Source organism: Macaca nemestrina, chromosome 9 (genome assembly GCF_043159975.1).
Source record: "Macaca nemestrina isolate mMacNem1 chromosome 9, mMacNem.hap1, whole genome shotgun sequence".
Taxonomy (NCBI): domain Eukaryota; kingdom Metazoa; phylum Chordata; class Mammalia; order Primates; family Cercopithecidae; genus Macaca; species Macaca nemestrina.
The window spans coordinates 115184238-115207269 of record NC_092133.1 but is presented as its reverse complement, the minus strand read 5'-3'; the positions used below and the strand labels follow the sequence as shown (position 1 = coordinate 115207269).

General features: G+C 42.6%; 1 protein-coding gene and 1 long non-coding RNA gene across 12 annotated transcripts in view; one reads left to right on the top strand and one right to left on the bottom strand.

The window, feature by feature from the left end:
• LOC105479964 (uncharacterized) overlaps nucleotides 1-23032 on the top strand; it is a 295667-nt gene that overhangs the window by 15717 nt on the left and 256918 nt on the right. For 9 of the 11 annotated variants that reach the window (XR_011608178.1, XR_011608182.1, XR_011608179.1 and 6 more), the window contains one exon: nucleotides 19073-19309. The exons of the other annotated variants lie outside the window; for them this stretch is intronic. This is a non-coding gene — a long non-coding RNA (uncharacterized lncRNA). The remainder of the gene's footprint in view (nucleotides 1-19072; nucleotides 19310-23032) is intronic. 11 annotated transcript variants of the gene reach the window in all.
• On the bottom strand, nucleotides 1354-2801 carry LOC105479970 (small ribosomal subunit protein eS12-like). The gene has a single exon (XM_071070308.1). The coding sequence runs from the start codon at nucleotides 2498-2500 to the stop codon at nucleotides 2102-2104; it is 399 nt and encodes a 132-aa protein (XP_070926409.1). The 5' UTR covers nucleotides 2501-2801; the 3' UTR covers nucleotides 1354-2101.

The window sequence follows — 23032 nt, the reverse complement described above, 5'->3', positions numbered from 1 at the left end:
AACTGATTCTCCCGCCTCAGCCTCCCAAGTAGCTGCGACTAGAGGTGCCTGCCACCATGCCTGGCAAATTTTTATATTTGTAGTAGAGATGGGGTTTCACCATGTTGGCCAGGCTGGTTTCAAATTCCTGAACTCAAGTGATCCACCTGCCTTGGCCTCCCAAAGTGCTGGGATTCCAGGCTTGAGCCACCATGCCCCGCCAACAGTAGACAATCAAAATTGTCAGAGGTGCTTGAACTAAAGCGACTCCATCTTGAATAGAGACTGGGTAAAATGAGGCTGACACCTACTGAGCTGCATTCCTAGAAATAAAGTCTTTGTAAGAAATAAAGACTTTCTAAGTCACAGGATGAGATAGGAAGTTGGCACAAAGTACAGGTCACAAAGACCTTACTGATAAAAGGATGCGGTAAAGAAGGTGGCCAAAACCCACCCAAACCATGACGGAGAGAAAAGTGACCTCTGGTCGTCCTCACTGCTCATTATACGCCAATTACAATGCATTAGCATGCTAAAAGACACTCTCACCAGTGCCATGACAGTTTACAGATGCCATGGCAATGTCTACCTTATATAGTCTAAAAAGGGGAGGAACTCTCAGTTCTGGGAATAGCCCACGCCTTTCTGGGAAAACTCATTAATTATCCACTCCTTGTTTAGCATACAATCAAAAAACAACCATAAAAATAGCCAACCAGCAGGCCTCGGGGCTGCTTTGCCTATGGGGTAGCCATTCTTTTATTTCTTTACTTCTTTAATAAACTTGCTTTTCACTTTACTCTGGGTTTGCCTTGAATTCTTTCTTGAGAGAGATCCAAGAACCCTCTCTTGGGGTCTAGTTCGGGATCCCTTTCCAGAAACAGAATTGCAATACTCCACATGGTAAGCATTTAACAAACGCCTGTTGAGTGAATGGGTGAAAAATTAGTAACTCAATGTACCATCAATAAACAATTAGAGACAGTCTTGAAAATATTTTAAGTGGGGTGTGGTGGTTCATGCCTGTCATCCCAGCACTTTGGGAGACCTGATGTGGGAGGAGCACTTAAGGCCAGTAGTTCCAGGCTGCAGTGAGCTATAATCACATCAGTGAACTCCAGAGTAAGACCCTGTCAACAAAAAAGAAAAGAAAGAGAAAGTATTTTAGTTATGGTGGTAAAAGAATTGACTCTGAAAGAAAGGAAAGAAAGAAAGAGAAAAAGAAGAAAGGGAGGGAAGGGAGGATGGAAGGAGGGAGGGAGGAAGGAAGGAAGGAAGGAAGGAAGGAAGGAAGGAAGGAAGGAAGGATTTTAATTATGGTGGTAAAATAATTGACTATTCTTCCGCTTCCACACAACCTGCGACCAGCAGCTGGTGCCCAGCATGCACATTTATCACTACCAGCACCAGAAGTAACAGATGCTATGGCTGGAACTGCAGAAAGAGCCTCCTGAGGAGCTGGAGTCTGCAGATGAGAATGAAAGCAGTGACTTTATGGTGTACAAGTGTCCAGGCCGGGCCCCAAACAGGGAGATTGTGGTGTGCAACCCTCTCTTTGACCACTTCTCGCTGTTGGTGCCTCTGCTGGGCCCACACTCGCTGGGCCCACACTCTCTGCCCCACTGAAGTGATGACCCCCAAGGCTGCAAGACACCCACCTTCTCCATGAGTGGGGGAGAGGCAGGGCCCACGCTTCTCATTACAAAAATAAGTTCTGACACTCTGAGTACTTGTGGCTGGGCTGGGGAGGCATTGGGCCCGGGGATCTCTTGCCAGGGAGACACCCCCCTGTAACTTTGTGCTAGGGAATCTTCTGTGCCCCTTGTGTCTCTTCTTTCCAGTCTGGACCTTCAAACTGGAGGGGGTGAGGAGAACCGTAAAGCCCAGGCATCAATGGGGAATTCTGGAGACAAAAGCTAATTAAAGTTCATTTCCTGTGGAGAGAAAAATTCTAGACATAAACCTAATGTAAAGAAACACATAAAATTTTATTGGAGGACAAAAGAAAAGTCAAGTCGAATAAGCACACATATCATGTTTTTGGATGGTAAGAATAAACATTGTGAAAGTCAATTTTTTTCTTTTCTTTTTTTTTTTTTTGGTGAGCCAAAGATTTATTTACTCATTTCTTGCATTTGAAGTACTCTTTGATAACATCCTTGGCCTGAGACTCCTTTCCATAGTCCTTAACTACTACACAACTGCAACCAACCACTTTACAGGGTTTCCCCTCTCTGTCAATTTTACAGAGGCCTCCCCATTCTCCTAGTTTCTTGTTGTCATCAACCTTAATTAGGTTGATTTGGTGTTCAGCACAAAGGGCCTCCACCAACTTGACATACATAGGCTCGTCACAGTTGGATGCAAGCACACAAAGATGGGCTTGGCGCTTGTCTAAGGCTTTGGCAGCTTCGCGAATTTCACGTGCTAGGCCATCATGGATGAGGGCAGTCTTCAGCACCTCTTGTAAAGCAGTATTAACGTCCATTACACCTCCAGCAGCAATGCCCTCCTCGGCCATGGCGGTGGGTTAAGGGTGAAGCGGAATCTTGAACGCACCCAAGCCTCTGCCTCCGTGTGACTTGGTGGCAGCAGGGAAAGAGCAATTTTTTTCTTTTCTAAGTCATCTATTAATTCAATGCAAGCTCATGAAAAGTTACAAAGGGATTGTGTTAGTCCATTTTATGTTGCTATAACAACACCATGGACTGGGTAATTTATAATAAACAGAAATTGGTTTGGCTTATAGTTCTGGAGTCTGGGAAGTCCAAGAGCATGGCGCCAGCATTTGGTGAGAGCCTTGGTGCTGCATCATCCCATGGCAGGAGTTGGAAGGACAAGAGAGAGAGGGCTAGAGTAAGACGGAAGGTGACCCAAATGTATTCTTTTATCAGGAATCCAATCTTGAGATAACTAACCCATTCCTGCCATAAGGTCATTAATTCATGTATGTAGGTAGTGCCCTCATGATCTAATCACCTCTTAAAGGGCTCATCTCTCAACATTGTTGCATTGGACATTAAGTTTCCAACACATGAACTTTGGGGGCCACATTCAGACCGTAACAGGGATATTTTATGAAATCTGACAAGCCCATCTGCTAGTTTATATAGAATGGAAAATACACAGATTAATAAAATAGATTTAAATTTTTTTTTTCTAGAGACAGGGTCTTGCTTTGTCACCCAGGTGGCAGTGCAGTGGCATGATCATAACTCCCTGCAGCCTCTAACTCCTGGGCTCAACCAGTCCTCCTGCTTCACTCTCCCAAGTAGCTGGAACTATCGGCATACACCACCACATCTGGCTAATTAAAATTTTTATTTTTATGTTTTTTGGTAGAGGCAGGGTCTTACTATGTTGCTCAGGCTGGTGTCAAACTTCTGGCCTCAAGTGATCCTCCTGCCTTAGCCTCCCAAAGAACTGGGATTATAGGCCACCTCACCTGGCCAATAAAAAAGATTGTTGGCACAACTTCTTTTAAAATTTGAATTTGTTGCCAACAATAAAAATTTGAGCTGGGTGGAGTGGCTCATGCCTGTAATCTCAGCACTTTGGGAGGCTGAGGTGAGTGGATCACAAGGTCAGGAGTTCAAGACCAGCCTTACCAACATGGTGAAACCCCATCTCTACTAAAAATACAAAAATTAGCTGGTGTGGTGGCGTGTGCGTGTAATCCCAGCTACTCAGGAGGCTGAGGCAGGAGAATAGCTTGAACCGGGAAGGCGGAGCTTGCAGTGGGCAGAGATCACTCCATTGCACTCCAGCCTGGGTGACAGAGTGAGACTCCATCTCAAAAAAAAAAAAAAAAAAAATAAATTCAGGTTTAATGCAGTGATATAAATAAAATATGATCAACAGTCTTGGATAAAATATTTGCAAGCTACATGATACATGATTGATAAAGATTATTATTCATAATATGTCAGGAGCTCATACAAATAAAAAAAGGAAAAAAGGCAGAAAGATGGATAAAAATGGGAACAGTCAAGTGATTCACTTAAATAAACCAATCTACATGTGAAAACATTCTTAATCTCATTAGTAAACAGTGAACACAGATCAAAGTAAGGAAGATAGATTATTTTTCACCCATTAGCTGGGCAGTTCAAAAAAAATTCTGTTGCATTCCATGTTGAAGGAGTATGCATTGGTATAGCCTTTTGAAGACTGATTTGGCAGTGTTTATTAAAAGAAAAATATCCATTTTTCTTTGCATTACCACCTCCACTTCTGTATTTTCTGTCCAAGAGAATTCTTTGCACATGTACAAAGGTATACAGGTCGAAACAGGCATGGATAAAAATTTTGAATGCAGCATTGTTTATAATTGCAAAAATTTTTCAATTTAAATGTCCATCATTAGGGAAACAAACTGTGCTATTTCCAACGCTACATAGCATTATGCAGCAGTAAGAGAGAATAAGGTAAGTGGCTGGGCACGGTGGCTCATGCCTGTAATCCCAGCACTTTGGGAGGCTGAAGTGGGCAGATTACTTGAGGTCAAGAGTTTGAGAACAGCATGATCAACATGGTGAAACCCCATCTCTACAAAAACACAAAAAACTAGCCAGACATGGTGGTGTGTGCCTGTAATTCCAGCTACTTGGGAGTCTGAGGTAGGAGAATTGCTTAAACTTGGAGGCAAAGGTTGCAGTGAGCTGAGATCGCACCACTGCACTCCAACCTGAGTGAACCAAAAAATAATAAATAAATAAAATATGAAATAAAAAAAGAGAGAGAGAGAGAGACAGACTAAGGTAGACCTGTAGAGACTAAGGTAGACCTACAGTGATCCATTCATCTCAGCCTCATCACTTGAGGTCAGGAGTTTGAGACCAACCTGGCCAACATGGTGAAACCCTGTTTCTACAAAAATACAAAAAATAAGTCAGGTGTAGTGGCGCATGCCTGTAATCCCAGCTACTCAGGAGGCTGAGGCAGGAGAATCGTTTGAACCTGCAGGGTGAAGGTTGCAGTGAGCTGAGATCATGCCACTGCACTCCAACCTGGGCAACCAAAAAAAAAAAAAAAAAAAAAAGAGTGAGAGAGAGGCTAAGGTAGACCTATAGTATGGAATCATATGACAAAGTACACATTGAGCAATATGTTCAGTTTAATGCTATTTATATACCTCCCGTGTGTGTGTCTGTGGTCTGTGTGTATGTATGGATGCACATGTACAACTGCATAGAAAAAAAGCATAAAAATTAAGTACCAAACTGTAATAGTGCTTTCCTTGGGGGGTGTGTTGTGATTGGGGCCGGGGGAGGGAGGAGGTAAAAGTGGCTCTTTTTTGTAGTCAATATACTTCTGTATAGTATGAAAATTTAAAATAATATATTCATTCTTAATTAAGCCATTAAACTTTGTTTTTAAAAACCAATATATCAAGAGCTGATGCATTTTTTATAAAGAAGACATTTTACCCAAATTTAGTTAATGTAAAAAGGTTTAATGCAGTGAAATAAGTAAAATATGATAAACAGTCTTACGTAAAATATTTGCAAGCTACATGATTGATAAAGATTATTATTCATAGTATGTAAGGAGCTCATACATATAAATAAAAAGGGGAAAAGGCAGAAAGATCGAGAAAAATGGAAACAGTCAAGTGAATTCAGGAAGTCATCATCATCGCGATAAATGGAGTCTTTTTTGGCCTCCTTTTCTGGAAGGATTTATTTTCTTAAACACTACAATCTGGGATCCCCCTTCACCCAGCCATCCCATCCCGGGGCCCTTCTCCCTTTTTAATTTCAGTAAGAAAAGCTCCTAGAAGATGTATTAACAGTTTCTTTCTTTTTTTTTTTTTTTTGAGACTCTTGCTCTGTCGCCCAGGCTAGAGCGCAGTGGCGCGGTCTCGGCTCACTGCAAGCTCCGCCTTGCGGGTTCACGCCATACTCCTGTCTCAGCCTCCCGAGTAGCTGGGAATACACGCGCTCCCCACCACGCCCGACTAATTTTTTGTATTTTTAGTAGAGATGGGGCTTCACCGTGTTAGCCAGGATGGTCTCGATGTCCTGACCTCGTGATCCGCCCGCCTCGGCCTCCCACAGTGCTGGGATTACAGGCGTGAGCCACCGCGCCCGGCCGTATTAATAGTTTCTGAAGCGGTGGAAGGATCAGGGAGTAAAGACAGTGTTCAATCCTTGACCCGTAACTCCCATTTGGCTACGGATTTACGTCCTCGCTACCCAAGCTGAGATTTTAAAACTCTTAAGTTCTTCCCCCTCCACTGCTCTCCTCAAGGTGACGTAATCATACAAAGAGGTCAGCTAGGAAAAAGATTTGGGTAACTCACACCAGGATAGTTAGTTCCTGCATGATTGAAAGCTGGCTAGTTGGATTTCATTCAAAGGTAATGACCACATTTCCTTTAAAAAAAAATTGGCAAAACGTTACATTTGGTGGCCTGGTGCATAAATCAACATCCGACACCCCCCCTTCCCCAAAATGGATAATGCTCACAAAATGAGACACATTTGTAGGCCTCTTGGGTATCTTTGTTTGAATGACCCTTTCTTTTCCTCCTGACCTGTACTCTCCACGTTGTATATCAAAACACAGACTTTATTCCTTTTCCCCCTTCCCACCCCTTTAAGAAATTTATTTGTGCTTCACTCATTTCATGTAACCCCCTGCTTCTGTGCCCGAAGCAGAAGAAAGAGTTTAGTGTCTAAAAAATAGCCCTTGAGCAAGACAGCTCTATACAAACTCCCATCTCCTCTGCCAGCCCAAGGAGTGTTTCTCTTACAGTTTACACAAGAAGTCGTTAAAAAACAAAGAGTGAGCTGATCTGATATCCAATAAAGTCACATTTGATTTACTTCCTTGTGAAAATGCTTACCCAATAGCCTTTCCAATGAATCTTTAAATGAACACTTTTGCTGGAGTCTGTATGTGTGTATATGTGCACATGTAAGAGAGAAACTTCCTTTAAACATGTTGAAATACCTGTTATGGTTTTAGGGGATTTGTGTACAGATTTAATGTGGTATCAGTTGTATATTACAGAGAAAACCATTTTTATTACTTTCAAATGAAGACCTATGCAGTGGATATCTCTGTGGACTTAAAAGGGAGAAGCTGAGGCAAAACTGATATAAGTAGAGATATAATTTGGGCCAAGCTTGAGGATTGCAACCCGGGAGCATAGATTCAAGTTGCCTTGAATATATACTCTGGTTAGCAGCAGTTACAAGTAGGCTTTTAAAGGCAAAAAAGGGGGGACAGGGCCTGGTGTGGTGGCTCATGCCTGTAATCCCAGCACTCTGAGAGGCTGAGGTGGGCGGATCACGAGGTCAAGAGATGGAGACCATCTTGGCCAACATGGTGAAACCCCATCTCTACTAAAAGTACAAAAATTAGCTGGATGTGGTGGTGTATGCCTGTAGTCCCAGCTATTTGGGAGGCTGAGGTAGGAGAATCACTTGAACCCAGTGGGGTGGAGGTTGCAGTGAGCCAAGATTGCACCACTGCACTCCAGCCTGGGTGACAGAGCGAGACTCTATCTCAAAAAAAAAAAAAAAAAAAAAAAAGGCGGGGACAGGGAGTAGCCTGATAAGAAGTAGCTTGTCAGGAATTCTCATTGGTTCACAGAAATAACATTGATTTGTGATTGACTCTATATTGTGAACCTGTCCAGTGCAGCAGCATTAGGTTAATTTATAGCTACTTGGGGCAATAGCTAGCTGTTTCAAGAGATGAATACATAGCTCAAAGCGGGGAGTAAAATATGATTGCTGTCTCATTTTAATGTCTCTCCAGGCTTGATAATTAAAATGACTTGTATTCCTCAGATAAAACTTCTCATCTCTTACTATTTTGTCTGAATCAGATTATTCCTCCCTTTCAGGATTTACTACTCTGGCATTTGTATAATTCGGGTGGGTCAGTCAACTAATGGCTTGCAATCAACAACACTCCCACCACAGGGTGGACATGAGACCCAGGCAGCTCAGACAAAAACCTGTTTCAGAGACTGATGTGGATGATGAGAGAAAGTGATCTCTCCAGGGAAGACGTAAACCCACAGCCCCTGGAGGTCATCTTTTTTACCACTGGGTAGAGTCTGCCTGAGAACAACATCAACACAGAGGAAAGTAGAACCAAGAGATGGATGGATGGACGGACGGATGGATGGATGGATGGATGGATGGTGGATGGAGGAATGGCTGGAAAGAGGGATGGATGGAGAAGGGGATGGATGGAGGGAGGGATGGTTGGAGGGAGGGATGGATGGAGGGAGGAATGGATGGGGGAAGGGATGGATGGAGAGGGGGATGGATGGAGAGAGGGATGGATGAAGGGAGGGATGTTGGAGAGGGGGATGGATGGAGGGAGGGAGGGATGGATGGAGGGAAGAATGGAAGGAGAGAGGGATGGATGGAGAGAGGGATGGATGGAGGGTTGGATGGATGGAGAGAGGAACAGATGGAGGGAGGGATGGATGGAAAGGGAAGGATGGAAGGTGGGATGGATGGAGAGATGGAGAGAGGGATGGAGGGAGGGAGAGATGGAGGGAGGGAGGGATGGATGGATGGATGAAGGGAGGGATGGATGGAGAGAGGGATGGATGGAGGGAGGGATGGATGGAAGAAGGGATGGATGGAGAGAGGGATGAATGATGGATGGAGGGAAGAAGGGAGGGAGAGATGGATGGAGGGATGGATAGCGGGGTGGATGGGTGGATGGAAAGATAAATAGGAAGATACCTGCTGATATAATCTGCATGTGGAGCATATCATACCTGAAGAGCCACCTCTTCAGGTGGCTTTCCTTTTTTTTTTTGAGACTGAGTCTTGCTCTGTCACCCAGGCTGGGGTGCAGTGGCATGATCTCGACTCACCGCAACCTTCGCCTCCCAAGTTCAAGCAATTCTCCTGCCTCAGTCTCCTGAATAGCTAGGATTACAGGCGCCCACCACCACACCCGGTTAATTTTTGTATTTTTAGTAGAGACAGGGTTTCACCATGTTGGCCAGGCTGGTCTCAAACTCCTGACCCTAGGTGATTTGCCTGCCTCGGCCTCCTAAAGTGCTTGGATTACAGGCTTGAGCCACTGCACCTGGCCACATGTCCTTTTATACTTAAGCTATTTTGAGTCAAATTTCTTTTTCTTTTCTTTTTTTTTTTTTCTTTTTTTGAGACAGAGTCTCACTCTGTTGCCCAGGATGGAGTGCAGCCGTGCGATCTCAGCTCACTGCAACTCTGCCTCCTGGGTTCAAGCTATTCTCCTGCCTCAGCCTCCCGAGTAGCTGGGATTACAGGTGCCCACCCAAACGCCTAGCTGATTTTTTGTATTTTTAGTAGACACAGAGTTTCACCACGTTGGCCAGGGTGGTCTCGAACTCCTGACCTCATGATTCACCTGCCTCAGCCTCCCAAAGTGCTAGGATTACAGGTGTGAGCCACTGTGCCCGGCTGAGTCAAATTTCTTTTGCTTTCAACTTAGAGAACTCTGATGAATGCTGACCATTTTATATTTTTACTGATCATTCTATTGATTAAATGGGTTATTGCATTCTATTTCAAACCTGATTCACACATGGTAGACACACAGCTTATATAAAGGAAAGGTAGCATCATGGAATGGGATGTGAACCCATAATCAAGGGCGACCATTATAGACATATTTTTGTCTCCATCTTAACAGACAAATTACAAGGAGGAGAAACTGACTCAAATGAGCCAAAGGAAAAGGGCTTTCTTTATTGATAGGCTGCAGGGGGCTATCCCAGAATCTGATTTTAAGAGGAAGGGCTGGACCCTATGGGATCTGGAACTGAATATTGGACAGTCAGAAGCTGAGGCATCTCTCCGAGGTCACATGAGCTTTCATCTCAGTTAGAGGCAACTCCTTTCTTCCAGAGGCTGCGGCCAACAAACCTCAGTGTCCTTACTGACTCTCTTGGGGTCCTTACTGGACCACAGGTGCTTTTTGTATGAGCCACCTCCTTTTGCCTTCAGTACTGCAGTCTAGAAAATGCTAAAGTGATGCTGCGTCATGCACAGCCTTCCCAGGCTAAAGCTGTGCTTCACCCTATGAGAAAGGGGGACCATCTCCCCGTTTTAGTGATGGCAACTCCATCTAGAATCACAGGGCCTTGGCGTCCCACTGTTTTCAGCCTTTCCCTCACACTTCACATGTAATCCAAAAAAAATTCCGCTGGCTCTCCCTCTAAAATGTACCCAGAGTTCTACCACATCCCATAACCACCAGTGGAGCACCCTGACCCCAAACCCCAGCACCTCTCACTGTCTTATTGCAACTGTCCCAGCTGCCCTCTCTGTCTTCTTCTATGGCCTCTTCCACCATTAGAAGGGGCTTGTAATAGTATCAGGTCCTGTCAATGCATTGCTCAAACTCGTCAGTGACTTCCAAGGCCTTTGTTATCTCCTCTCCTTCCTGTTCCCTCTGTTCTGGCCCCGTGGTCTCCTCCCATTTCTCTATTACATCAGGTATCTCTGACCTCAGGACCTCTGCACCTTGCTCCCTCTGCCTGGAATGTTGGCCTCCACATTTCCATGTGGCCATGTTCCCTTTCTTTAAGTCTTTAATCAGAAGTCACCTTCCTGAGCCACTCTATTTTGGGGTCTTCTCATTCATCCTCGTTTTAATCTTTCTCCAGGTAAAAGAGCTGCTGATGGCTTGGACAGAGATGAGGGTGGGGAGAAGATGGCTTTGGCATGGTTTAGTGGAACTCAGTATCCACAATGCCAGTCTTTTGCAGCTTTGCTGTTGCAATGATGGGGTGTTCCTGGGATCCAGTTGGTGTGGTTCTCCTGTTGGGCAGGCTATTGAAGGACAGTGCAGAGAGGAGGAAGCTATCCTAGGTGATTAGCTGAACATGACAGCTTTGACATGGAGAACAAGTAATATTCAGCAGGTTACTAATGTGTTTGCCTGTGTAGAAGGATGAGTATGTTTCTGATTAGATAAGGGGTGGGGTAACAAACGTGCCAACTGAAACATGAACCCTTCATTGGGAATTTTACACCAGCAACGACCTGCAGACTTCTTCTTTATATCTATAATTTAAGTATTCTTAATTTCTAATAAAAATATAATTGTGAAACCAATCATCTAATTAGATTATAATGTAATTATTTAGTAATTACCTTAGAAGTTAGATTAAAAGGATATAAAACATATGACTAGTGATTTTTAAAAAAATAATTTCAACTAGTAAATTTAATTGTATCTGTTTTTTTATTTTGAGACAGGGTCTTGCTCTATCATCCAGGCTGGAGTGCTGTGGTCTGATCACAGCTTACTGCAGCCTCGAACTCCTAGGTTCAAGCAATCCTCCCACCTCAGCCTCCCAGGTAGCTGGGACTACAGGCGTGTGTCACTAGGCTCAGCTAATTTTTAATTTTTTCGTAGAGACAGGGTCTCCTTATTGTTGCCTAGGCTGGTCTCAAACTTCCGGGCTCAGGTGATCCAAGGTGTTGGGATCACAGGTGTGAGCCATGGCACCTGGCAAATAACTTCTATTTTAGAGTCAGGAGGTGTACGTGCAGGTTTGTTACATGAGTATATTGAGTGATGCTGAGGTTTGGGGAGTGATTGAGCCTGTCACCCAGGTATTAAGCACAGTCCCCAATAGGTATAGTTTCCCAACCCATTCCCCGTCTCTTCTTCCTCCCTCTAGTAGTCCCCAGTGTCTGCTGTTGCCATCTTTATGCCATGTGTACTCAGATCTGCAGATCTCTGAGATGGGGTTGGCATGATGGGAAGAGGGCATTGATATGACGTGAGAGACTCCTGAAGACAGCAGGGACCAGAGCTTCTGGGTACTGGCTTTGTTGTGATGGGATGAAGGACCTTTTAGAAATTGATTAGCAGAATACAGAGCAAGTAAATTGAGTGACTTGACTGAGGAGTAAATGACAGAATAGCTTGAGGAAAGAAGAGTTGAATAACTACTTGAAACAGACTGGGATGAAAATAGATTAATACTGCTTATGGGAAAGTTGAAAAATAGTTTCTACTTGTTAGGAGAGATGTCCTGGAGAGGAGTGAGGCGCACTCCAAGTGCCAGCCTTCCTTCCTGAGTACCAAGTGATTGTCCAGGACTCAAGACACTGATACGGGTTTAGCATCTGAGGATCTAAATGAGGGAGATTGGCTGGGCACAGTGGCTCATGCCTGTAATCCCAGCACTTTGAGAGGCTGACGCAGGAGGATCGCTTGAGGCCAGGAGTTTAAGATCAGTTTGTACAACGCAGCGAGCCCTTATCTTTACAAAAAAAAATAATAATAAATTAACCAGGCGTGGTGGCACATGCCTGTAGTCTCAGCTACTCTGAAGTCCAAGGTGGGAGGATCGCTTGAGCCCAGGAGTTCAACGCTGCGACGAGATATGATTGTGCTACTGCACTCCAGCTTGGGCAACAGAGTGACTCTGTATCTATAAATAAATAAATAAATAAATAAATAAATAAATAAATAAATGGGAGACCAACAGGATGACTCCTTACTGGACAGAGGCAAACTGACCTGACTTCTTGGGCCAGGAAAATCATGTGAAATGGGTCTACAGCTCAGGTTGGATTCTGAGCAGCATTAAGCCAGTACTGTTTCAGCTCTCCCCAGGGCCTGATGTACATCGTGAACTTGGAAGCACCACGATTTGCCGTCCACGCTGCTGCTTGAGCCTGCTTTTGGGCTGTCTCAGTTTCCTGTGTATTCTTAAAGTCAAACCCCCTCAATAAAGATGATCTGTGTGTCTCATCCATGCACACATTCAAGCCTGATCAGTCGGGAGAGGATCTCCTCTATGTATCAGATACTTAGTAATAGTTTCTAGACATTGCAAAGTATGAAGTAGGAAGAGACCAGAATGAACAACTAGGGAAATAGGAATACAGGGAGTCATTTGAATAACAGATTGTTATTGATGCCAGGCTAGTGGACACTTGCTGTCTGGAAGAAGGAATAGTTAGCTGCCTTTCTGAGCAACAGGGGTGTGGTCAGGTTGAAAGAGCCCTGGAGTGAGACCCCAGAAAATCTAAGCTTTACTTCTAGGGAGCTATGCAACCCCTTGCTTGGCCCCAGTTTCAATTTGATTCTAAATGTACAGAGTCCTTCCTCTATGAACAAGACTCTGGTTGGTCAGGCTTCAGGGGAGCCTGAAATGAATGAATCAGGCAATGCCCCATAGGTCCAGCAGAGTGGAGAGGCTGGGGTTTCAAAGACAAGTGCACAATGAACCCTACTTTAAGCAGAGCAGGACTGAGACTAGGGCTCTCTTTGGGTAGAAGTGAAGTGTTATGGAATCCCCACCATGACTGTTGGATGAGATGGGTCTCTGCATGTAAATTTGCAGGTTCCGCTCTTCTCTGCTGGAAGCAAGGATTATCTCCATCTGCTTCCCAACACTGCTGAAATGCGAGGCCTGTCAGGGACAGGAGGAATGAACTCTTGATTCTGGTTCCTGGGCTGGGACTAGGAGAGATGATGAAGGCCTCTTTACACGCAGGCTGACAGAGCTGGTGAAAGATGGACAGGGAGTCGTAGAGGGAAAGGAGAGGATGTGGGGTCATGCTGTTGTCCCTTTTAGCTGGCGCTGGTCTTAATCAATGAAAGAAACCTCAGCAGACAGCACTGGAATCCTCCCTCAGCTTAACGTATTAAAGTGTTTTACAACCTCCCTTTGCTCTCTCCCCTTCCAGTCCCCTATTTCCTTCCTCCATATCTATTCTTTCCAGAGCTAAAGAAGTGAGGCAAACAAACTTCAGTGGTGGAGCGTTTCTTTCTCCTTTCCTCCCTTTGCCGGTTGGGAGCATGTTTCTTAGTCCGCCTACACCATCGGATTCTCTCTACCTCTGCCTCTAACTTTCTCTCTCTCTTTCTCTTTCTTCCTGTTTCTCTCCCTCTCTCTGTGTCTGACTCCTTCTATTTTTATCTTCTCCATTAGTCTTTGTTTCTCTTTCTCCGCCCCGTACCCCTGAAATCTGTTACAATAAGACACAGGATCTGAAAACCCACGTGATTTTATCTCTGAAATCTGCAGACAGCAAACTAATTTGATGCAAGAGAAATGAAATGTTTTCATATCCTTTTAATTGCCGGACTCCTCTGCATCTTCTCAAGCACACATTTTCCAGAGCATAAAAGTATTTGATTCTAAGTTTGTTTTGATGTTCAACCAGGGGCAGCAAATAAAACTTATTTTTTCCCCCCGTGGAGTCACTGACAGCTTTACCCAATTTCCGATCTCTCCAAGCACTTTCCTTAAGAAAGAGTGTTAAGGTTTTTCCTTAAAATCACCATTTTGCAAGGGAGGGGGAGATTGCTTCTCTGGTGAAACGGACTGATTGGACAGACTCTCGTGTTGGCTGCAGTATTGTGGTTTTTGCTTGAGGATGAAAAACAAATGGTGGGAATATAATTTCTCTCTTCAGCTGAAAGCTATTTTTACTGTCTCCTCAGGCAGTCAGCTGGGTGTGTTCATCCATCCATTCATTCACTATTTGAACAGTAATTTATTTAGTGACTACTAAAGGGCAGGTTCATGTATTCCAGATTTCCAGTTATTGCTTAACTAGCACAGGGAGCCGATGCCTTCAGTGACTTGGCAGATATGACCATGTAAAGACAAATTAGCCTAAGGGCAAAAATAATTTATTACAGTTTCAACATAATGGTAGAAGTTTCAATTAAACAGAAAGTTACAATTCTAAATTTTTTTTTTTTTTTTTTTTTTTTTGAGACGGAGTCTTGCTCTGTCACCCAGGCTGGAGTGCAGTGGCCGGATCTCAGCTCACTGCAAGCTCCTCCTCTCGGGTTCACGCCATTCTCCTGCCTCAGCCTCCCGAGTAGCTGGGACTACAGGCACCCGCCACTTCGCCCGGCTAGTTTTTTGTATTTTTTAGTAGAGACGGGGTTTCACCGTATTAGCCAGGATGGTCTCGATCTCCTGACCTCATGTTCCGCCCGTCTCGGCCTCCCAAAGTGCTGGGATTACAGGCTTGAGCCACCGCGCCCGGCCTACAATTCTAAATTTATAGGCACTGAATCACATATACATCCTAAATTAACAGTTTTAAGGATAAACTGAGGTTTTAAAACATCTCTCTCTTGGAATTAGTGACAGATTCACTAAAACATCATTGGAGACAGATGATTTGAACAGCACAATTATCAATATGAATCTACTGAGAAATGTACATACATATATATGTATGTATGTGTGTGGATGTGTGTGTGTAAAATGTGCCCAGTTCCTGGTCAATACACATTCTTTTTAGGTACGCATAGGCCAATTTATAAATTGATGACAGTTGGCCCTCTGTATCTGTGGTTCCACAACTTTAGATTCAATCAACCTCGGGTTGAAAATATGTGGGGAAAAAAAAACCACAGTAACAATAAAACAATGAAAACAAAACAATATAAAATAAAAACAAAACAAAAATGATGAAAAACTACTGAATAAAAACAATACATTATAACAACTATTTACATAGTATTTACATTATATTAGGTACTATAAGTAATCTAGAGATGATTTAAAGTATATAGGAGAATGTGTATAGGTTATAATCAAACACTACTCCTATTTTATATGAGGAAACTAGCATCTTTGGGTTTCGGAATCCATGGGGGTCCTGGAACCAATGCCCCTAAGGGACACCTATACTTAACAGGTCATAAAGCAAGCTTACAAATCTCAAAGTCCCTAGCACATTACAAACACATCAGAAATTACTGTTTAAAAGATAAACTTAAAATACATCTCTTACTATGTAATGTTAAAAAAAACCCATGGGCTGGGCGTGGTGGCTCATGCCTGTAATCCCAGCACTTTGGGAGGCTGAGGCGGGCAGATCACCTGAGGTCAGGAGTTCAAGACCAGTCTGGCCAACATGTGAAACCCCGTCTCTACTAAAAATACAAAAATTAGCTGGGTGTGGTGGTGGGCGCCTGTAATCCCAGCTACTCAGGAGGCTGAGGCAGGAGAATGGCTTGAACCCGGGAGGCAGAGGTTGCAGTGAGCCGAGATCGCGCCATTGCACTCCAGCCTGGGCAATAAGAGCGAAACTCGGTCTCTAAATATAAATAAATAAAACATAAAAAGGGACCCATGGCTCAAAGAGAAAACCATTGTGGAAATTAGAAAATAGTTAAAATTGAATAAAGCGGGAATATTATATGTTGAAACTTGGCAAACGTAGCTAAAGTCATATTTTAGAGTATAATTTCTAACCTTAAATGCTTAACTGGAAAAAAAGAAAAGCTATGTATCTAAAGAAGATAAGAACAAAGAAATAATAAGATAGAAATAAGAAATAAAATAAGAAACAAAGATGCAAAATTATCAAACCCAAAGCTGCTTAAAATGACAAACTTTTAGCAAGACCGATCAATAAAAAAAGAAATGACAAATAATATCTGAATGGATGAAGTTCCTAACTGCTAATGCAGCAGAGCTTACATTTTACGGGAATACTGTGATCAACTTAATGTCAAATACTTAAAAACTTAGGTTAAATGGAAAAACGCCTGGAAACGTATAAATTTTAAAACTGATTTAAGTAATAAACACCTGAAGGGCCCTATAATTTTTAAAGAATTTGAGTCAGTAGTTAAAAATCTTCCCACAAAATAAACACCAATCCCAGATGTTTTTATTAGTAGTTTCTACTGTATATTCAAGGAACAGGTAGTTTTCAAGCTTACACAAACTCTTTCAAAGAATAGAAAGAGACAGAACATTTTTCACGTATTTTATGAGACAAATGTAATCCAGATGCCAATAGCAAACAAGGGCATTTAGGAGAAAAAAAGATCCCCAGACCAATCTAAAGGCAAGAATCCTAAATAGCAATCCAGAGCAAGCAATGAACTAGTAGTGTTTATTTCTAGAATGATTGATATAGCATTATAAAGGGTACTATGTCATACCTCATACTAATAGTCTTAAGGAGAAAAATCCTGTGATCATAATAGATTCAGAAAAAGCATTTGAGGAAATTCATAAACCATTCATGATAAAATCTTAGCAAGCAAGGTTTAGGATGGAAATCCCTATACCGACAGCAAACATCTTACGAGTAGAGAATTAGGAAAAGCCAGATTCTCTTTAAAATCAGGCATGAAACGGGGTGGTCGCTCTTGCTGCTGCGGACCAGGAGTGCTCTGGAGCACAAGTCAGTGTAAGGAAAGCAGAAAGTGTAAGAATCAGAAAGGAAAAAAATAAAATATTACTATTTGCAGAGGATATGATTTTCTGCGTAGAAAACGTGAAAGAATTTACAAAGCATGAGAAATTTCATACACTCACAGTTGTATCAGGCAGGGTCTCTACAGGAAATAGGTGGCAACTCCAATGCAGTTTAATGACTGCAAAGGTCTGGGCAGGGCGAAGGGATACCAGTGAAGATGATCAAACCCCCGGGCAAGTAACAGCCAGGGACCCTCAGGCCTGGGGAGGCAAGAATGGGAAGCAGAAGCTGGAGCGAATTTCAGCTTTAGCTGGAGCTGCAGGAGGGAAGAGCACAGTCACTGCCTACTGCCTGCCTGGAAGAGAAGGTGCTGGGACGTTTTTTTTTTATTTCACTCTTTTTATTTATTTCTTTATTTTTTGAGACTTTGTCTCTCGCTCTTTCACCCAGGCTGGAGTTCAGCGGTGCAAACTTAGCTCACTGCCACCTCTGCCTCCTGGGTTGAAAGTGATTCTCCTGCCTCAGCCTCCTGCGTACCTGGGACTACAGGCGCCCGCCACCACGCCCGTGTAATTTTTGTATTTGTAGTAGAGACAGGGTTTCACCATGTTGTTCAGGCTTGTCTTGAACTCCTGACCTCAGGTGATCCACCCCCCTCAGCCTCCCAAAGTGCTGGGATTACAGGCATGAGTCACTATGCATGGCTTTTCTATTTTTTTTGTTGTTTTTTGTTTTTGAGGTGGAGTCTCGCTCTGTCGTCCAGGCTGGAGCGCAATGGTGCAATCTTGACTCACTGCAATCTCTGCCGCCTGGGTTCAAGCGATTCTCGTGCCTCAGCCTCCCAAGTAGCTGGGATTACAGACGTGCGCCACCACACCTGGCTAGTTTTTGTATTTTTAATAGAGACGGGGTTTCACCATGTTGGCCGGGCTGGTCTCGAACCGCAGACCTCAGGTGGTCCGCCCGGCTCGGCCTCCCAAAGTGCTGGGATTACAGACGTGAGCTACTGTGCCTGACCTCCAATTCACTCTTCTTATGCCTTCTGATCTCCCACCCATTGCTTTCTACTTCCAACACTCCAGGGAGTCAGGATCCAGAGAGCCTGTTGATGCCGTCCACAGAGTCAGTCTCCTGGGCACACGACATGGTGGGAAGGATGAAGGGTACGCTTGGAAGTCAAAGGCAGGATAACCCAGCACTCATCTGACAAATTCTGTGCAGGTCCTTCATGCAGAAAATTACACAATTGTATTCAGTTATAACAAAAATGCTAACTAAATGGAGAGAGAACCATATTCATGGTAGAAAGAGATAATAAAAATGTCAATTCTACCCAAAATGATGAGAGATTTAATGCAATTTTAATAAGAATGCCAAAGGATATTTTGTGTAGAACTTGATAAGCAAATTCTAAACTTTATTTATTTTATTTATTTGTTTTTTTGAGACAGAGTCTTGCTGTGTTTACCAGGCTGAAGTGCAGTGGCACAATCTCAGCTCACTGCAACCTCTGCCTCCCGGGTTCAAATGATTCTCCCGTCTCAACCTCCTGAGTAGCTGGGATTACAGGTGTGTGCCACCACGCCTGGCTAATTTTTGTATTTTTATTAGAGACGAGGTTTCCTCGTGTTGGCCAGGCTGGTTTCCTGATCTCAGGTGATCTGCCTGCCTTGGCCTCCCAAAGTGCTGGGATTATAGGCGTGAGCCACCGCAATGGCGCTAAAATTTAAATAGAAGAGTAAGTTGATAGGAATAACCAAGACAATCTTAAAAAGAACCAGGTGGGACATGTACAAGATATCAAGATTATCTACAAGATACTTGATGTCTACAAGATATCAAGACTTACTATAAAGTTTTAGCAATTAAGATATTGTCTACTATATCTTTAGCAATTAAGACAATGTCTATTATTCCAGAGAGACAACAAGAATGGAACAGAGAGCCCAAGAAAAGGCCTGCCAAATATAGCAGCTTGATCCACGACCGAGCTGACAATTGCAGATCAGTGTACAAATGGCAGATTATTCAACAAGTGGCACCAGGACAGTTGGTCATGTGTATGGGAAAAATCACGAAAGCCATCTCACAGTCCATTTTCAGATGACAATGCTGAAGTCAGAGGGCAAGGTGGATTACAGTCCAAAATGTGAAAGGTAAAATTTTAAAGTACTTGGGAGAAAATATAGGAAGAATATCTTTATGACCCTAGGGATAGAGCAGAATTTCTTTAACAAGCACAGAGAGCACAAATCATAAAGGAAAATATCAATAAATTCGATCACAATAAAATCAAGATGTCCTATCCTTCAAAAGACATCAATGAGAGACTGAAAAGACAAGTCATAATCTGAGATATTCAGCATGTAACGGACAAAGGATGAGTATTCTGTAATATAAAGTATATTCTGTATATTATACACACAGAATATTTTTTTCATATTTCATAAAAAAATACATCTTTTTATATAAATGTTTATAAATTAATAAGGAAAAGATAAACACTCCAATTTAAAAAAAGGCAGAAAATATGAACAGGTACGACCCAGAGGAAGGCATAAATAACTAATACACAAATGAAAAATGCTCGACCTCACTGGTTATCAGGATGATGATAACCACTATGAGACATCACTACACACCCTCTACGGTGGCCCAAATGACAATGTCTTGCAAAGCCAAGTATTGGCAGGAATGTGGAACAAAGGGAGCTTTCAAACATTGCTGTGTTTGTGTTTGTGCAAGTTGATAAAACCATTTTATAAAGCAATTTATTAGGAATTAAGTCAAACATATGCCTACTGTGTAAGTGAGTAAATTAGACTGTCTGTGACATACAAAAATTGACAATTTCATGTGGTTCAACCTGATATATACCCTAAAGACACTCTTGCACGTTTGATCTGGAGACATGCATAAGATTCTTCATAGCAATATTGCCTGTGATAATTCTAAAAAGAAAACAACCTGAACTCAAATGTCCAGTGATGGCAAGCTGGATAAGTATATTGATGTATATTAAGTAATGGAAGACTTTATATCACTGAAAATGGAAAACCTATACTCGATACAGGTCAAGAACATAGTGTATGAAAAAAGAGAACCAAGCAAAACAAAAAAAGCCCTAAATTGCGGAACTTATATATGATTCAACAACAGGCCAAACTCAACAATATGTTAATCAGAGATATGTTCACATATGTTACAATCTCTAAAGAAAATTCAGGAGGGGGTTTATATAAAGCTCATCAGTTACCTCTTAGAAAAAAGGAGGAGAATCTGTTTCTGGGTGGCATTTATAAGGCTTCAGAATAGAGGAGAACCTGTTTCTGGGTGGCATTTATAAGGCTGCAGAATAATCAGTTACCTTTCTTTCTTAAGCTGGGAGACCGGCACATGGGTGTATGTTTCATTTCTTTAATTTCATTTTTTTAATTTCTATGATTCTTTTTTTTTTTTTTTTTTTTGAGACAGAGTCTCGCTCTGTCGCCCAGGCTGGAGTGCAGTGGCCGGATCTCAGCTCACTGCAAGCTCCGCCTCCCGGGTTCACGCCATTCTCCGGCCTCAGCCTCCCGAGTAGCTGGGACTACAGGCGCCCGCCACCTCGCCCGGCTAGTTTTTTGTATTTCTTAATAGAGACGGGGTTTCACCGTGTTAGCCAGGATGGTTTCGATCTCCTGACCTCGTGATCCGCCCGTCTCGGCCTCCCAAAGTGCTAGGATTACAGGCTTGAGCCACTGCGCCCGGCCAATTTCTATAATTCTTTAAGATGTACATATATATGTGTGTTTTTTGGTGTATAGTGTATATACAAAACAAGTTTTAAAACAGAGTAGATTGGCCAAGCATGGTGGCTAACGCCTGTAATCTCAGCACTATGGGAGGCCAATGCTGTAGGATCACTTGAGCACTTGAGGCCAGGAGTTCGAGACCAGCCTGGGCAACATGGTGAAACCCCATGTCTACAAAAAATACAAAAATTAGCCAGGTGTATTGGCCATGCCTGTAATCCCAACTACTTGGGAGGCTGAGGCAGGAGAATTGCTTAAATCTAGGAGGCAGAGGTTTCAGTGAGCTAAGATCGTGCCGCTGCACTCCAGCCTGGGCGACAGAGAGAGACTCTTGTCTCAAAAAACAAAAAACAAAAACAAGACAAAATAATAACAGCAGCAAAAATAGAATAGATTATAAGGAGAAAAAAATGCATCAATCTAGCTTCCTTTCTAGAGCTCAGCTCTTAAACAATTGTCCTTTCTAAGTCTTGTTTTCTTCTTGTTATATATCCTGGTATTTTATTGTTCTTTACATGTAAACCATTTGTCTTCCTCAGTTTAGAACTGGTAACATTGTAGGCACTCAATAAATATCTTATTATTGACCCGAGCAACCAACTAACCAAATGACAAGAGGTTCAATTTCCTTAATAATGAAACACACTACAAATCAAAACAAGGTGTTGTTTTTAACCTAACACGTTGGTAAAATTTAAAAAGTGATTAGTGTTTGGAAGGGTGAGAAATCACATATTGTTGCTGGGAATGTAAAACAAAGTGGTGGCTAATTTACAAATAAATTTCAAAAGTCCTCAAACCTTTGTGTTCTTTGATCTAGTGGGTCTGCTTATATCACGTAAGCAGACATGTTATAGATGTGTGTAAAAATTACACTTCGCATAGCACCTTGTCAAACTGTGTGAAAGATGTGTGTTTGGCAATGATGGTTTGGTTAAGTAAGCTGTGGTACATCCATACATAGAATGAAATAATACAGAACTATTGAAAGGGTTCAAAATAGATGATGAAATAAAACACTTTTATTCCATCTATTTTGTGCCTTTTTAAAACCTGATTTTTAAATGTTTTATAATAAACATTTTATAATTAACTTTTAAAAATTAGGTGGCTGGGTGCAGTGGTTCACACCTGTAATCCCAGCACTTTGGGAGGCTGAGGCGGGCAGATCACGAGATCAGGAGATTGAGACCATCCTGGCTAACACAGAGAAACCCCATCTCTACTAAAAATACAAAAAATTAGCTGGGCGTGGTGGCGGGCACCTGTAGTTCCAGCTACTCGGGAGGCTGAGGCAGGAGAATGGCGTAAACCCAGGAGGTGGAGCTTGCAGTGAGCTGAGATCGCACCACTGCACTCCAGCCTGGGCAACAGAGCGAGACTCCATCTCAATAACAACAACAATAACAAATTAGGCTAAAATCCTAGGTATAAAATAATTCCATGTTTTAAAAAGAAGCATATTTATGTATAAAAAACAGAAAGAATATACAGTTCCTGGGCCCATAATTGGTGCTAAATAAATAAATGAATGAATAGTAAATGAACGGAGGAATGAAAGATACACCACACCAACACGCTAACAATGGTTACCTCTCTGTCCTAACATTAGGGATGACAATAATTTTCTTCTTTTTACGCATATATGTATTTCCTTAAAGTTTGTATTATGTTCATGTATTCCGGTTGTGGTAAGATTCAAATAAATAGAATTAAAATTGAAGACTAGTATTGACGTAGTACTATCTAGTTTTACATCACAACATTATCACATAGGAGGTTATTGAATGTCTTTGAAGTTGAGGGTGACTTTTAGGATCTGCTTCCTTTTTTTTTTTTTTTTTTTTTTTTTGAGACAGAGTCCCGCTCTGTTGCCCAGACTGGAGTGCAGTGGCACAATCTCGGCTCACTGCAAGCTCTGCCTCCCGGGTTCACGCCATTCTCCTGCCTCAGCCTCCCGAGTAGCTGGGACTTCAGGTGGCTGCCACCACGCCCAGCTAATTTTTTGTATTTTTTTTAGTAGAGATGGGGTTTCACCGTGTTAGCCAGGATGGTCTTGATCTCCTGACCTCGTGATCCATCTGCCTG